Here is a 16899-nt window from a genome sequence, read left to right on the forward strand (position 1 = left end):
ATCAACTATATTAATTTTTGGACAGGTCGAAAAGCATTAAACATTTATGGCAATTTAGCTAGCTACTGTAGCTTGCTGTTGCTAATTTGTCCTGATATCAACATTTGTGTCCCCACCCCCATCAAAGATGCCTATCCCTGACATACAACATTCAAACATTATTTGATAATTAGCATTCCTGTGTAAACAACCTAACTATTCAAACATCTAAGGTGAGGGCTAGAGTCATGTAGACACAGCCTCAACAGCTAACAAAAAAGGCAGGCAGTAATTGCTCAATATTTATTTATTTTCTCCTTCACGCACGTACGCACAGACGTATGTATGCACGCGCACACACACGCACACACACTTCCTTGTCTTAGACATCACAGAGAGCAGGCATGGCTGTGGGGTAACCACACACTTCCTTGTCTTAGACATCACAGAGAGTAGGCATGGCTGTGGGGTAACCACACGCTTCCTTGTCTTAGACATCACAGAGAGCAGGCATGGCTGTGGGGTAACCACACACTTCCTTGTCTTAGACATCACAGAGAGCAGGCATGGCTGTGGGGTAACCACACACTTCCTTGTCTTAGACATCACAGAGAGCAGGCATGGCTGTGGGGTAACCACACACTTCCTTGTCTTAGACATCACAGAGAGCAGGCATGGCTGTGGGGTAACCACACACTTCCTTGTCTTCGACATCACAGAGAGCAAGCATGGCTGTGGGGTAACCACACACTTCCTTGTCTTAGACATCACAGAGAGCAGGCATGGATGTGGGGTAACCACACACTTCCTTGTCTTCGACATCACAGAGAGCAAGCATGGCTGTGGGGTAACCACACACTTCCTTGTCTTAGACATCACAGAGAGCAAGCATGGCTGTGGGGTAACCACACACAGGATTCTCTCCTGTTAGAGGACATGCTGTGTTAGGACTGTGGATTCTCTCCTGTTAGAGGACATACTGTGTTAGGACTGTGGATTCTCTCCTGATAGAGGACATACTGTGTTAGGACTGTGGATTCTCTCCTGTTAGAGGACATACTGTGTTAGGACTGTGGATTCTCTCCTATTAGAGGTCATACTGTGTTAGGACTGTGGATTCTCTCCTGTTAGAGGACATACTGTGTTAGGACTGTGGATTCTCTCCTGTTAGAGGACATACTGTGTTAGGACTGTGGATTCTCTCCTGTTAGAGGACATACTGTGTTAGGACTGTGGATTCTCTCCTGTTAGAGGACATACTGTGTTAGGACTGTGGATTCTCTCCTGATAGAGGACATACTGTGTTAGGACTGTGGATTCTCTCCTGTTAGAGGACATACTGTGTTAGGACTGTGAATTCTCTCCTGTTAGAGGTCATACTGTGTTAGGACTGTGGATTCTCTCCTGATAGAGGACATACTGTGTTAGGACTGTGGATTCTCTCCTGTTAGAGGACATACTGTGTTAGGACTGTGGACCCTCTCCTGTTAGAGGTCATACTGTGTTAGGACTGTGGATTCTCTCCTGTTAGAGGTCATACTGTGTTAGGACTGTGGATTCTCTCCTGTTAGAGGACATACTGTGTTAGGACTGTGGATTCTCTCCTGTTAGAGGTCATACTGTGTTAGGACTGTGGATTCTCTCCTATTAGAGGTCATACTGTGTTAGGACGGTGGATTCTCTCCTATTAGAGGTCATACTGTGTTAGGACTGTGGATTCCATCCCACTATGCCCCTAACGGCCTGTTATTATTAAAGATGGAATCTGTTGAAAAATTAAAAGGAGAGCCGCACACTTTAAGGGCTCAGATGTAATAATGTAATAACCTGATATCCAACGTTTCGCCAGACAAGCTGTCTTCTTCATCAGGGTATAGAGATGGAATCTACACTAGGGTAAACAGTACCACTGGTAAACATAGAATCTACACTAGGGGAAACAGCACCACTGGTAAACATGGAATCTACACTAGGGGAAACAGTACCACTGGTAAACATGGAATCTACACTAGGGGAAACAGCACCACTGGTAAACATGGAATCTACACTAGGGGAAACAGCACTGTTAAACATGGAATCTACACTAGGGGAAACAGCACCACTGGTAAACATGGAATCTACACTAGGGGAAACAGCACCACTGGTAAACATGGAATCTACACTAGAGGAAACAGTACCACTGGTAAACATGGAATCTACACTAGGGGAAACAGCACCACTGGTAAACATGGAATCTACACTAGAGGAAACAGTACCACTGGTAAACATGGAATCTACACTAGAGGAAACAGTACCACTGGTAAACATGGAATCTACACTAGGGGAAACAGCACCACTGGTAAACATGGAATCTACACTAGAGGAAACAGTACCACTGGTAAACATGGAATCTACACTAGGGGAAACAGCACCACTGGTAAACATGGAATCTACACTAGGGGAAACAGTACCACTGTTAAACATGGAATCTACACTAGGGGAAACAGTACCACTGGTAAACATGGAATCTACACTAGGGGAAACAGCACCACTGGTAAACATGGAATCTACACTAGGGTAAACAGCACCACTGGTAAACATGGAATCTACACTAGGGGAAACAGTACCACTGGTAAACATGGAATCTACACCAGGGGAAACAGTACCACTGGTAAACATGGAATCTACACTAGGGGAAACAGCACCACTGGTAAACATGGAATCTACACCAGGGGAAACAGTACCACTGGTAAACATGGAATCTACACTAGGGGAAACATCACCACTGGTAAACATGGAATCTACACTAGGGGAAACAGTACCACTGGTAAACATGGAATCTACACTAGGGGAAACAGTACCACTGGTAAACATGGAATCTACACTAGGGGAAACAGCACCACTGGTAAACATGGAATCTACACTAGGGGAAACAGCACCACTGGTAAACATGGAATCTACACTAGGGGAAACAGCACCACTGGTAAACATGGAATCTACACTAGGGGAAACAGCACCACTGGTAAACATGGAATCTACACTAGGGGAAACAGCACCACTGGTAAACATGGAATCTACACTAGGGGAAACAGCACCACTGGTAAACATGGAATCTACACTAGGGGAAACAGCACCACTGGTAAACATGGAATCTACACTAGGGGAAACAGCACCACTGGTAAACATGGAATCTACACTAGGGGAAACAGCACCACTGGTAAACATGGAATCTACACTAGGGGAAACAGCACCACTGGTAAACATGGAATCTACACTAGGGGAAACAGTACCACTGGTAAACATGTAATCTACACTAGGGGAAACAGTACCACTGTTAAACATGGAATCTACACTAGGGGAAACAGCACCACTGGTAAACATGGAATCTACACTAGGGGAAACAGCACCACTGGTAAACATGGAATCTACACTAGGGGAAACAGCACCACTGGTAAACATGGAATCTACACCAGGGGAAACAGCACCACTGGTAAACATGGAATCTACACTAGGGGAAACAGCACCACTGGTAAACATGGAATCTACACTAGGGGAAACAGCACCACTGGTAAACATGGAATCTACACTAGGGGAAACAGCACCACTGGTAAACATGGAATCTACACTAGGGGAAACAGCACCACTGGTAAACATGGAATCTACACTAGGGGAAACAGCTCCACTGGTAAACATGGAATCTACACTAGGGGAAACAGCACCACTGGTAAACATGGAATCTACACTAGGGGAAACAGCACCACTGGTAAACATGGAATCTACACTAGGGGAAACAGTACCACTGTTAAACATGGAATCTACACTAGGGGAAACAGTACCACTGGTAAACATGGAATCTACACTAGGGGAAACAGCACCACTGGTAAACATGGAATCTACACTAGGGTAAACAGCACCACTGGTAAACATGGAATCTACACTAGGGGAAACAGTACCACTGGTAAACATGGAATCTACACCAGGGGAAACAGTACCACTGGTAAACATGGAATCTACACTAGGGGAAACAGCACCACTGGTAAACATGGAATCTACACCAGGGGAAACAGTACCACTGGTAAACATGGAATCTACACTAGGGGAAACATCACCACTGGTAAACATGGAATCTACACTAGGGGAAACAGTACCACTGGTAAACATGGAATCTACACTAGGGGAAACAGTACCACTGGTAAACATGGAATCTACACTAGGGGAAACAGCACCACTGGTAAACATGGAATCTACACTAGGGGAAACAGTACCACTGGTAAACATGGAATCTACACCAGGGGAAACAGTACCACTGGTAAACATGGAATCTACACTAGGGTAAACAGCACCACTGGTAAACATGGAATCTACACTAGGGGAAACAGCACCACTGGTAAACATGGAATCTACACTAGGGGAAACAGCACCACTGGTAAACATGGAATCTACACTAGGGGAAACAGCACCACTGGTAAACATGGAATCTACACTAGGGGAAACAGTACCACTGGTAAACATGGAATCTACACTAGGGGAAACAGCACCACTGGTAAACATGGAATCTACACTAGGGGAAACAGCACCACTGGTAAACATGGAATCTACACTAGGGGAAACAGTACCACTGGTAAACATGTAATCTACACTAGGGGAAACAGTACCACTGTTAAACATGGAATCTACACTAGGGGAAACAGCACCACTGGTAAACATGGAATCTACACTAGGGGAAACAGCATCACTGGTAAACATGGAATCTACACTAGGGGAAACAGCACCACTGGTAAACATGGAATCTACACCAGGGGAAACAGCACCACTGGTAAACATGGAATCTACACTAGGGGAAACAGCACCACTGGTAAACATGGAATCTACACTAGGGGAAACAGCACCACTGGTAAACATGGAATCTACACTAGGGGAAACAGCACCACTGGTAAACATGGAATCTACACTAGGGGAAACAGCACCACTGGTAAACATGGAATCTACACTTGGGGAAACAGCACCACTGGTAAACATGGAATCTACACTAGGGTAAACAGCTCCACTGGTAAACATGGAATCTACACTAGGGGAAACAGCACCACTGGTAAACATGGAATCTACACTAGGGGAAACAGCACCACTGGTAAACATGGAATCTACACTAGGGGAAACAGCACCACCATGGAATCTACACTAGGGGAAACAGCACCACCATGGAATCTACACTAGGGGAAACAGTACCACTGGTAAACATGGAATCTACACTAGGGGAAACAGCACCACCATGGAATCTACACTAGGGGAAACAGCACCACTGGTAAACATGGAATCTACACTAGGGGAAACAGCACCACTGTTAAACATGGAATCTACACTAGGGGAAACAGCACCACTGGTAAACATGGAATCTACACTAGGGGAAACAGCACCACTGGTAAACATGGAATCTACACTAGGGGAAACAGCACCACCATGGAATCTACACTAGGGGAAACAGCACCACTGGTAAACATGGAATCTACACTAGGGGAAACAGCACCACTGGTAAACATGGAATCTACACTAGGGTAAACAGCTCCACTGGTAAACATGGAATCTACACTAGGGGAAACAGCACCACTGGTAAACATGGAATCTACACTAGGGGAAACAGCACCACTGGTAAACATGGAATCTACACTAGGGGAAACAGTACCACTGGTAAACATGGAATCTACACTAGGGGAAACAGCACCACTGTCCGCCCCACCGCTGTTGTTATTGTTTTGTTGAGGAAGCGGAGGTGAGGAGCAACATGGTAAAAACAAATGCAGTACATTTTCTGCTGTTCTGATGCGCGTTTAATGACATCATATCGCAGTTTCACCATTAAGGATTCCAGCTTGAAGCTTCTGCTTTTCTACAACTGTAGTACGATCCAAAATGAATCCCTATTGTGTTTGGTTTTGGATTGAACTTTACAGCCTTCTAATAATCATATCCAAGAGTGGCATGGAGAACTTTTACACTTTTGTGCTTAAATATCAAGTATTTCAGGTACTTGAAGGTTCAGCGTACATTTAGCTCACCCTTAGCAAACCAGATTGGAACGATCCAGAGTAGAGTGCTGAGGGCCCCATAGTCTATTCCTATTGGGAACACATACAAACGCATGGAAACAGCCATGTCTGTGGCAAACGTTTTCTGTAGTGTAGCGCCCTCTACTGTTGAAATCCTGCACAGACAACTGAGCCTCACTTCACTTTAATCAACCAAACAATAACACTTGCATATAAAAATATATATATATCAAATGATAAAACAATATTGAACATTGGTTGATAATAATAATCCATTTCCAGATGTGTCATAAAACATTCATATAATATTAATCTTACCTGTGCCTCAGTTTGTGGTGGAGACTTTTCCTTATTTGGTTTCAGAAGAGATGTCATCTATCCTAGTATTCAGATATGGCTGGTGATGTCCAGTGTTTATCATTTCAAGTCTTCTGTGTGTGAGTGTGTGTGTGTGCGTGCGTTGTGTTCCTGTGTGTGTGTGTTGTGTTCCTGTGTGTGTGTGTGTGTGTGCGTTGTGTTCCTGTGTGTGTGTGCGTGTGTGCGTTGCGTTCCTGTGTGTGTGCGTTGTGTTCCTGTGTGTGTGTGTGTGCGTTGCGTTCCTGTGTGTGTGCGTTGTGTTCCTGTGGGTGTGTGTGTGCGTGCGTTGTGTTCCTGTGGGTGTGTGTGTGTGTGTGCGTGCGTTGTGTTCCTGTGGGTGTGTGTGTGCGTGCGTTGTGTTCCTGTGGGTGTGTGTGTGCGTGCGTTGTGTTCCTGTGGGTGTGTGTGTGCGTGCGTTGTGTTCCTGTGGGTGTGTGTGTGTGTGTGCGTGCGTTGTGTTCCTGTGGGTGTGTGTGTGCGTGCGTTGCGTTCCTGTGTGTGTGTGTGTGCGTTGCGTTCCTGTGAGTGTGTGTGTGTGTGTGTGTGCGTGCGTTGTGTTCCTGTGGGTGTGTGTGTGCGTGCGTTGCGTTCCTGTGTGTGTGTGTGTGCGTGCGTTGTGTTCCTGTGGGTGTGTGTGTGCGTGTGTTGCGTTCCTGTGTGTGTGTGTGTGCGTTGCGTTCCTGTGTGTGTGTGCGTGCGTTGCGTTCCTGTGTGTGTGTGTGTGTGCGTTGCGTTCCTGTGTGTGTGTGTGGTTATGAAGGTGCAGTAGTACATAAAAGCGGGGCTTGATCCCATTTAATGGCAACATAATGCATAAAATACATCTTTCATACACAATCTGCTTTAACATGGAGTCATAAAGATTCAATGGGAGGTATTTGTCTCCATCAGGACATAACAGAACAAACCCACCCTCTCCATCAGGACATAACAGAACGAACCCACCCTCTCCATCAGGACATAACAGAACAAACCCACCCTCTCCATCAGGACATAACAGAACTAACCCACCCTCTCCATCAGGACATAACAGAACTAACCCACCATCTCCATCAGGACATAACAGAACTAACCCACCCTCTCCGTCAGGACATAACAGAACTAACCCACCCTCTCCATCAGGACATAACAGAACTAACCCACCCTCTCCATCAGGACATAACAGAACTAACCCACCCTCTCCATCAGGACATAACAGAACTAACCCACCCTCTCCATCAGGACATAACAGAACTAACCAAGGTCCCCATCTGAAACAAACACACCCTCTCCCAAGCACCAAGGGGGAAGATCAGATTTACATAAATCTGATCAAATGGAAAATTCTAAAATCATTGAAAGCTCCTTCATTCTTCATCAACAATTTTTTAAATCTAATTTAGCATTTTATTTATTCCTCTTTTGAGAAATGTATTTTAAAATCTTTGCCTTTTTTTTCATACATACAAAAATACATGATGTCTAATAATACCACCGTTTGGCTTCTGGTTCCATTTCAAACACTGAGATTGAGGAGTTAATGAGTCCCACAGCATGTCTGGACTAGACAGGGGAAGGGCTGAGGCCATAGAGATAGATAGAGGGCACACTGGCCACAAAGCCAGTTTTAGTGTGGGCAGCATCATTGAAGGCTTTCACCATTTTAAAGTTCGGGGATGGGCTCTCTTTCTGTGACAAGCTCCCTGTGTGTGTAATAACAGCGTGGTCAGATAGTGTAAACAGTGGTATGGTGTCCATTTTAGGAAACGCTCAGCTTCAGTGGAGTGTGTGTGAACGTTAAGAACTATGGTAAAATGTCTCACTTCACCGTCGTTTAACATAACCCAACACCTAGTGACCTCGTCAAGAGGTTTTGGATCTCTTGGCTCAAGTGTTGGGTTGACAGAAAAGATCCAGGTTCAAGCCCCGAGCAGGAGTACCGCCTGGCTTCACTACAGTTCGTTTTCAATCAATCAATCAATCAAACTCTTCTTCTTCATGCTTCCAAAGGGAAGCGACCAGAGCACCACCTGCTCAGCAGGGAAAAAAAACACAAAACACTCCCATTTAAGAGTTCTTCAATTCCACTGAAGTCTTCATCCATAGAGAGGAAGTCCTCCATAGAGTCTTCCATCGAGACGTCAACATCATCATCACTAATGAGGGACAGCAGTCAGGTTTAAAAGGTTACTGAAGTTTTAAAAAAACAAACAGTTTTTCTGTCTTTAAAAAAAAACACGGTCATAGTAGTCTATCTAAAGTCAGTGTTGCAGCATAGTTGACTGGTTTCTCGTGTGAAGAAGTCTTCGAAAAGACTTTCAGGACTCTGGGAGCCATCTTGGATTCCAAATCCTGTCCTCTTGAACACAATGTACAAGACAATCTGGACACCTGTGAACTGAAATTAAAATATGATATTATGCACAGTATATAGCCGCATTTATTATTTGAATAGCTAAATAAAACAGACATTTAGATAAAAAAAGACATACTTGCTCTGACATCCTTGGAGAACTATGACCAAAGAATGAAGGCTAAAGAAAAAAACAAAAATAAAAATAAAAACTGAACGAATTGAAAAGAAGAGAATAGAGAGAAAGGAGTCATTTCTTTTGCCAGACAGAGAAAAACACAGCAATTTGTAGCATTTATACTCCAAGTCAGATTCCATCTAAATAAATGGAACAATACAACACAGTGTCACTGGTTTCAAAAGGGACCATTTGACCCGGATGTACCTTTTCTTCCAGTTCCTTTATCTGTCTTTTCTGTGCTGCTATCCATTCCTCCAGCTCTTTGGTTCTCTGGACATGACAAACAGGATGAACAATAATGTGGAGAACAAGTGGAATCAGATTAGAGAAATGTTTAACATTGTTATACTGTAGCTGAGGAAGGAGAATCTCCCTGGGGAATGTACTGTAGGGTAGCTGAAGAAGGAGAATCTCCCTGGGGAATGTACAGTAGGGCAGCTGAGGGAGGAGAATCTCCCTGGGGAATGTACTATAGGGTAGCTGAGGAAGGAGGATCTCCCTATGGAATGTGCTGTAGGGTAGCTGAGGAAGGGGGATCTCCCTGGGCAATGTACTGTAGGGTAGATGAGGAAGGAGAATCTCCCTGGGGAATGTACTGTAGGGTAGCTGAGGAAGGAGAATCTCCCTGGGGAATGTACTGTAGGGTAGATGAGGAAGGATAATCTCCCTGGGGAATGTACTGTAGGGTAGATGAGGAAGGAGAATCTCCCTGGGGAATGTACTGTAGGGTAGCTGAGGAAGGAGAATCTCCCTGGGGAATGTACTGTAGGGTAGATGAGGAAGGATAATCTCCCTGGGGAATGTACTGTAGGGTAGCTGAGGAAGGAGAATCTCCCTGGAGAATAATCTCCCTGGGGAATGTACTGTAGGGTAGCTGAGGAAGGAGAATCTCCCTGGGGAATGTACTGTAGGGCAGCAGAGGAAGGAGAATCTTCCTGGGGAATGTACTGTAGGGTAGCTGAGGAAGGAGATTCTCCCTGGGGAATGTACTGTAGGGTAGCTGAGGAAGGAGAATCTCCCTGGGGAATGTACTGTAGGGCAGCAGAGGAAGGAGAATCTCCCTGGGGAATGTACTATAGGGTAGCTGAAGAAGGATAATCTCCCTGGGGAATGTACTGTAGGGTAGCTGAGGAAGGAGAATCTCCCTGGGGAATGTACTGTAGGGTAGCTGAGGAAGGAGAATCTCCCTGGGGAATGTACTGTAGGCTAGCTGAGGAAGGAGAATCTCCCTGGGGAAATACACTGTAGGGTAGGTGAGGAAGGAGAATCTCCCTGGGGAATGTACTGTAGGGTAGCCGAGGAAGGATAATCTCCCTGGGGAATGTACTGTAGGTTAGCTGAGGAAGGAGAATCTCCCTGGGGAATGTACTGTAGGGTAGCTGAGGAAGGATAATCTCCCTGGGGAAATACACTGTAGGGTAGCTGAGGAAGGAGGATCTCCCGAGGGAATGTACTGTAGGGTAGCTGAGGAAGGAGGATCTCCCTGGGGAATGTACTGTAGGGTAGCTGAGGAAGGAGGATCTCCCTGGGGAATGTACTGTAGGGTAGCTGAGGAAGGAGAATCTCCCTGGGGAATGTACTGTAGGGTAGCTGAGGAAGGAGGATCTCCCTGGGCAATCTACTGTAGGGTAGCTGAGGAAGGAGAATCTCCCTGGGGAATGTACTGTAGGTTAGCTGAGGAAGGAGAATCTCCCTGGGGAATGTACTGTAGGGTAGCAGAGGAAGGAGAATCTCCCTGGGGAATGTACTGTAGGGTAGCAGAGGAAGGAGAATCTCCCTGGGGAATGTACTGTAGGGTAGCTGAGGAAGGATAATCTCCCTGGGGAATGTACTGTAGGGTATCTGAGGAAAGAGATCTCCCTGGGGAATGTACTGTAGGGCATCTGAGGAAAGAGAATCTCCCTGGGGAATGTACTGTAGGGCAGCTGAGGAAGGAGAATCTCCCTGGGGAATGTACTGTAGGGTAGCTGAGGAAGGAGAATCTCCCTGGGGAAATACACTGTAGGGTAGCTGAGGAAGGAGGATCTCCCGAGGGAATGTACTGTAGGGTAGCTGAGGAAGGAGGATCTCCCTGGGCAATCTACTGTAGGGTAGCTGAGGAAGGAGAATCTCCCTGGGGAATGTACTGTAGGTTAGCTGAGGAAGGAGAATCTTCCTGGGGAATGTACTGTAGGGTAGCAGAGGAAGGAGAATCTCCCTGGGGAATGTACTGTAGGGTAGCAGAGGAAGGAGAATCTCCCTGGGGAATGTACTGTAGGGTAGCTGAGGAAGGAGAATCTCCCTGGGGAATGTACTGTAGGGTAGCTGAGGAAGGAGAATCTCCCTGGGGAATGTACTGTAGGGTATCTGAGGAAAGAGATCTCCCTGGGGAATGTACTGTAGGGCATCTGAGGAAAGAGAATCTCCCTGGGGAATGTACTGTAGGGTATCTGAGGAAAGAGATCTCCCTGGGGAATGTACTGTAGGGCATCTGAGGAAAGAGAATCTCCCTGGGGAATGTACTGTAGGGCAGCTGAGGAAGGAGAATCTCCCTGGGGAATGTACTGTAGGGTAGCTGAGGAAGGAGAATCTCCCTGGGGAAATACACTGTAGGGTAGCTGAGGAAGGAGGATCTCCCGAGGGAATGTACTGTAGGGTAGCTGAGGAAGGAGGATCTCCCTGGGCAATCTACTGTAGGGTAGCTGAGGAAGGAGAATCTCCCTGGGGAATGTACTGTAGGTTAGCTGAGGAAGGAGAATCTTCCTGGGGAATGTACTGTAGGGTAGCAGAGGAAGGAGAATCTCCCTGGGGAATGTACTGTAGGGTAGCAGAGGAAGGAGAATCTCCCTGGGGAATGTACTGTAGGGTAGCTGAGGAAGGAGAATCTCCCTGGGGAATGTACTGTAGGGTAGCTGAGGAAGGAGAATCTCCCTGGGGAATGTACTGTAGGGTATCTGAGGAAAGAGATCTCCCTGGGGAATGTACTGTAGGGCATCTGAGGAAAGAGAATCTCCCTGGGGAATGTACTGTAGGGTAGCTGAAAAAGGAGAATCTCCCTGGGGAATGTACTGTAGGGCAGCTGAGGAGGGAGAATCTCCCTGGGGAATAAGACCCACTAGTAATGGTCCTTTCTCTCTCCTCCTTTAGACAGGTATGTGTTATACTGTAGGAAAACATAGTCTCATTACCTGCAGTATGTGTTATACTGTAGGTACACATAGTCTCATTCTAGAAGAAAAAGAAACGCACACCTATTTAGGCGAGGTGCTGGCTAGCGGAGTAGAAAACTTGAAAATAAAGGAGAGCCGCACACTCTAGGAGCTCAGATGCAAAAATATTTAATTTACCAACGTTTCGACAGGCAAGCTGTCTTCATCAGGGTACAATCGCAGACACTGCGGGATGACTCGTTTATATATAGTGTCAAGACACACAGGTGTCTGTAATCATGGCCAAGAGTGGCCTAATATCATTGGTTAATTTCTCAAATATTAAAATGGCATAGCAAGAGCAACATACAATAAATACAAATGGATAACATACGATCATAGACTCACTTAAGACCACACAAGCCTACAAACAACCACAATGGCAAAGTCACAACTCTCCCCTGCTGTGGGTTGTACCAGCTACATCCTCTACCAGCTCCACCCTCTACCAGCTCCACCCTCTACCAGCTCCACCCTCTACCAGCTCCACCCTCTACCAGCTCCACCCTCTACCAGCTCCACCCTCTACCAGCTCCATCCTCTACCAGCTCTATCCTCTACCAGCTCCACCCTCTACCAGCTCCACCCTCTACCAGCTCCACCCTCTACCAGCTCCACCCTCTACCAGCTCCATCCTCTACTAGCTCCACCCTCTACCAGCTCCATCCTCTACCAGTACCAGCTCCACCCTCTACCAGCTCCACCCTCTACCAGCTCCACCCTCTACCAGCTCCATCCTCTACCAGCTCCATCCTCTAGCAGCTCCATCCTCTACCAGCTCCATCCTCTACCAGCTCCACCCTCTACCAGCTCCACCCTCTACCAGCTCCACCCTCTACCAGCTCCACCCTCTACCAGCTCCATCCTCTACCAGCTCCATCCTCTAGCAGCTCCACCCTCTACCAGCTCCATCCTCTACCAGCTCCACCCTCTACCAGCTCCACCCTCTACCAGCTCCATCCTCTAGCAGCTCCATCCTCTACCAGCTCCATCCTCTAGCAGCTCCATCCTCTACCAGCTCCACCCTCTACCAGCTCCATCCTCTACCAGCTCCACCCTCTACCAGCTCCACCCTCTACCAGTACCAGCTCCATCCTCTACCAGCTCCACCCTCTACCAGCTCCATCCTCTAGCAGCTCCACCCTCTACCAGCTCCATCCTCTACCAGCTCCACCCTCTACCAGCTCCACCCTCTACCAGCTCCACCCTCTACCAGCTCCACCCTCTACCAGCTCCATCCTCTAGCAGCTCCACCCTCTACCAGCTCCACCCTCTACCAGCTCCATCCTCTACCAGCTCCATCCTCTACCAGCTCCATCCTCTAGCAGCTCCATCCTCTAGCAGCTCCATCCTCTACCAGCTCCATCCTCTAGCAGCTCCATCCTCTACCAGCTCCACCCTCTAGCAGCTCCACCCTCTAGCAGCTCCATCCTCTACCAGCTCCATCCTCTAGCAGCTCCATCCTCTACCAGCTCCATCCTCTAGCAGCTCCATCCTCTAGCAGCTCCACCCTCTACCAGCTCCACCCTCTACCAGCTCCACCCTCTACCAGCTCCATCCTCTACCAGCTCCATCCTCTAGCAGCTCCACGCTCTACCAGCTCCATCCTCTAGCAGCTCCATCCTCTACCAGCTCCATCCTCTAGCAGCTCCATCCTCTAGCAGCTCCACCCTCTAGCAGCTCCATCCTCTAGCAGCTCCATCCTCTAGCAGCTCCATCCTCTACCAGTACCAGATCCATCCTCTACCAGTACCAGCTCCATCCTCTACCAGTACCAGCTCCATCCTCTACCAGCTCCACCCTCTACCAGCTCCACCCTCTACCAGCTCCCAGCTCCATCCTCTACCAGCTCCATCCTCTACCAGATACATCCTCTACCAGCTCCACCCTCTACCAGCTCCATCCTCTACCAGCTCCATCCTCTACCAGTACCAGCTCCATCCTCTACCAGCTCCATCCTCTACCAGCTCCACCCTCTACCAGCTCCAGCCTCTACCAGCTCCCAGCTCCATCCTCTACCAGCTCCATCCTCTACCAGCTCCAACCTCTACCAGCTCCACCCTCTACCAGCTCCACCCTCTACCAGTACCAGCTCCATCCTCTACCAGCGCCACCCTCTACCAGTACCAGCGCCACCCTCTACCAGTACCAGCTCCATCCTCTACCAGCTCCACCCTCTACCAGCTCCATCCTCTACCAGCACCAGCCTCTACCAGCACCAGCCTCTACCAGCTCCATCCTCTACCAGTACCAGCACCATCCTCTACTAGCTCCACCCTCTACCAGTACCAGCTCCATCCTCTACCAGCTCCATCCTCTACCAGCTCCACCATTTACCAGCTCCACCCTCTACCAGTACCAGCTCCATCCTCTGTCAGCACCAGCCTCTACCAGCTCCATCCTCTACCAGCTCCATCCTCTACCAGCTCCATCCTCTACCAGCTCCATCCTCTACCAGCTCCATCCTCTCACCTGCTGTGAGTGCTGTAGCATTTCCATTCTCTCCCTGAGGATCTGTGAGTCCCTCTCTCTTAGCTCCATCATGACCCCTCTCTTCCACTGTTCCACCGCCCGACGCAGTGTCTCCCTCTCGTCGTCCGACAGCATCTCCGACATCTTGGCCCCCGCATCCTGTTGCAGGGCATCAAACAGCATCGCCTCTAGCTCCAAGATCCTCTGGAGGGAGGGGAGGGGAGAGAGGGATGGAAGGATGGATGGTGAGAGAGGGGAGAGAAAGAAGGAGAATGGCAAGGTAGTTGGTGTTACACCTAACGACCACAAGCGGGCACAGCTGCAGCTAGTCAGTGGGTGGACAATGTGATCCACTGGCTCAATGTTTTCTATAAAAACACACTGAGTATATAAAACATTAAGAACACCTGCTCTTTCCATGACATAGACTGCCCAGGTGAATCCAGGGGAAAGCTATGATCCCTTATTGATGTCACTTGTTAAATCCACTTCAAATCAGTGTAGATGAAGGGGAGGAGACAGGTTAAAGAAGGATTTAAGCCTTGAGACAATTGAGACATGGATTATGTATGTGTGCCATACACAATCCACGTCTCAATTGATTTAAGCAAGACAAAAGATCTAAGTGCCTTTGAACGGGGTCTGGTAGTAGGTGCCAGGCGCACCGGTTTGAGTCAAGAACTACAATGCTGCTGGGTTTTTCATGTGTATCAAGAATGGTCCACCGCCCAAAGGACATCCAGCCAACTTGACAACTATGGGAAGCATTGGGCCAGCATCCCTGTGGAACGCTTCTGACACCTTGCCCCGATGAATTGAGTTTGTCCTGAGGGCAAAAAGCGGGTGCAACTCAATATTTGGAAGGTGTTCTTAATGTTTTGTACACTCAGTGTATATTTTCCCTTCAGTCATTTAGCAGATATCAATCAAATGTATTTATAAAGCCCATCTTACATCAGCTGATGTCACAAAGTGCGGTACAGAAACCCAGCCTAAAACAGCAAGCAATGCAGGTGTAGAAGCACGGATGCTTTTATCCAGAGTGTTAGTTTTACAAAGGCAAGTTTATTTCCTGGAACATTTAGGTCCATTTGAAATGTCTCACCTTGTTAGCCTGAGCCATGGACTGTTTCCTGTAGTCCAACTCCTCATCCAGATAACCTTTCTGTTTACTGAACACATGCTGCACATAACACACAACACAACCTGATCATCCAGCCAACTCCTACTGAAGATTCATACAAAACCATTAATTAATTAATTAATTAATTCATTCATATAAAATCATTCATTCATTCATATAAAACCATTCATTCATTCATATAAAACCATTCATTCATTCATTCATATAAAACCATTCATTCATTCATTCATTCTCTCTCTTTCATTAATTCATTTGATAATTCATTCATTAATTCATTTCTTTAATTAATTAATTAGTTTGTTAATTCATTATTTCATTCATTCATTCATTCATTCATTCATTTGTCAATTCATTCATTCATATAAGATGTCTGTTAAATACTGTAGGTCAGGCTACAATAAATTGCCAGTTGCCAATACACTTTAAACCTATAACACGTACTTCCATGCATCAGCAACATATTAAACAACTTGAGCAACATGCTAAATAAGAAGGGTTAAAATAACATGTAGATCAGCCATTTACCTTCTCACTTTCAATGTCCATCCTTTTCTGTGCTAAAGCTGTTTTGGTGACCTCTATATTCTCAAGCCACTGAAAGGAGAAGATAATAAACTGGGATATTCAGCTGGGAATAAAACATGATTTTATCTCATTAACACAATGATGCAAAGCCTACTGTACGACAGGGATTCAAAGACAAGGCTGGCGTTCAAACAAACAAAGATTGAACAGCCTTTTGAAATGTAAGTTGCTGAAAATATAAATACCCTCTCTGCTAGCGTTAAGACGGTCCTGGCGTGAATGACCACCACCTGCTCCTCATTGGATAGGTTCTGGGTGGTACATGGCACATAAGGAGAACACAACACTCAGACACTCAGTATCAAGCAGACAGCAGATCCATCAACACTCAGATACTCAGTATCAAGCAGACAGCAGATCCATCAACACTCAGACACTCAGTATCAAGCAGACAGCAGATCCATCAACACTCAGATACTCAGTATCAAGCAGACAGCAGATCCATCAACACTCAGTATCAAGCAGACAGCAGATCCATCAACACTCAGTATCAAGCAGACAGCAGATCCATCAACACTCAGTATCAAGCAGACAGCAGATCCATCAACACTCAGTATCAAGCAGACAGCAGATCCATCAACACTCAGACACTCAGTATCAAGCAGACAGCAGATCCACCAACACTCAGACACTCAGTA

At 46.8% G+C, this 16899-nt stretch overlaps 1 protein-coding gene across 1 annotated transcript in view; it reads right to left on the minus strand.

Annotated features, from left to right (window-relative positions):
- Positions 1-7585: 7585 nt before the first annotated feature.
- Positions 7586-16899, minus strand: part of LOC120042029 (janus kinase and microtubule-interacting protein 3-like) — a 73710-nt gene continuing 64396 nt past the window's right edge. Inside the window, exons 16-22 of the mRNA XM_038986920.1 lie at positions 16447-16512; positions 16202-16270; positions 15638-15715; positions 14533-14736; positions 9077-9142; positions 8831-8903; positions 7586-8736 (exon numbers count right to left, since the gene is read on the minus strand). Of these exons, the coding sequence (XP_038842848.1) occupies positions 8853-8903; positions 9077-9142; positions 14533-14736; positions 15638-15715; positions 16202-16270; positions 16447-16512 (534 nt within the window). The 3' untranslated portion in view covers positions 7586-8736; positions 8831-8852. The remainder of the gene's footprint in view (positions 8737-8830; positions 8904-9076; positions 9143-14532; positions 14737-15637; positions 15716-16201; positions 16271-16446; positions 16513-16899) is intronic.

This window comes from Salvelinus namaycush, unplaced genomic scaffold, assembly GCF_016432855.1.
Source record: "Salvelinus namaycush isolate Seneca unplaced genomic scaffold, SaNama_1.0 Scaffold60, whole genome shotgun sequence".
In the NCBI taxonomy this organism is placed as follows: Eukaryota; Metazoa; Chordata; class Actinopteri; order Salmoniformes; family Salmonidae; genus Salvelinus; species Salvelinus namaycush.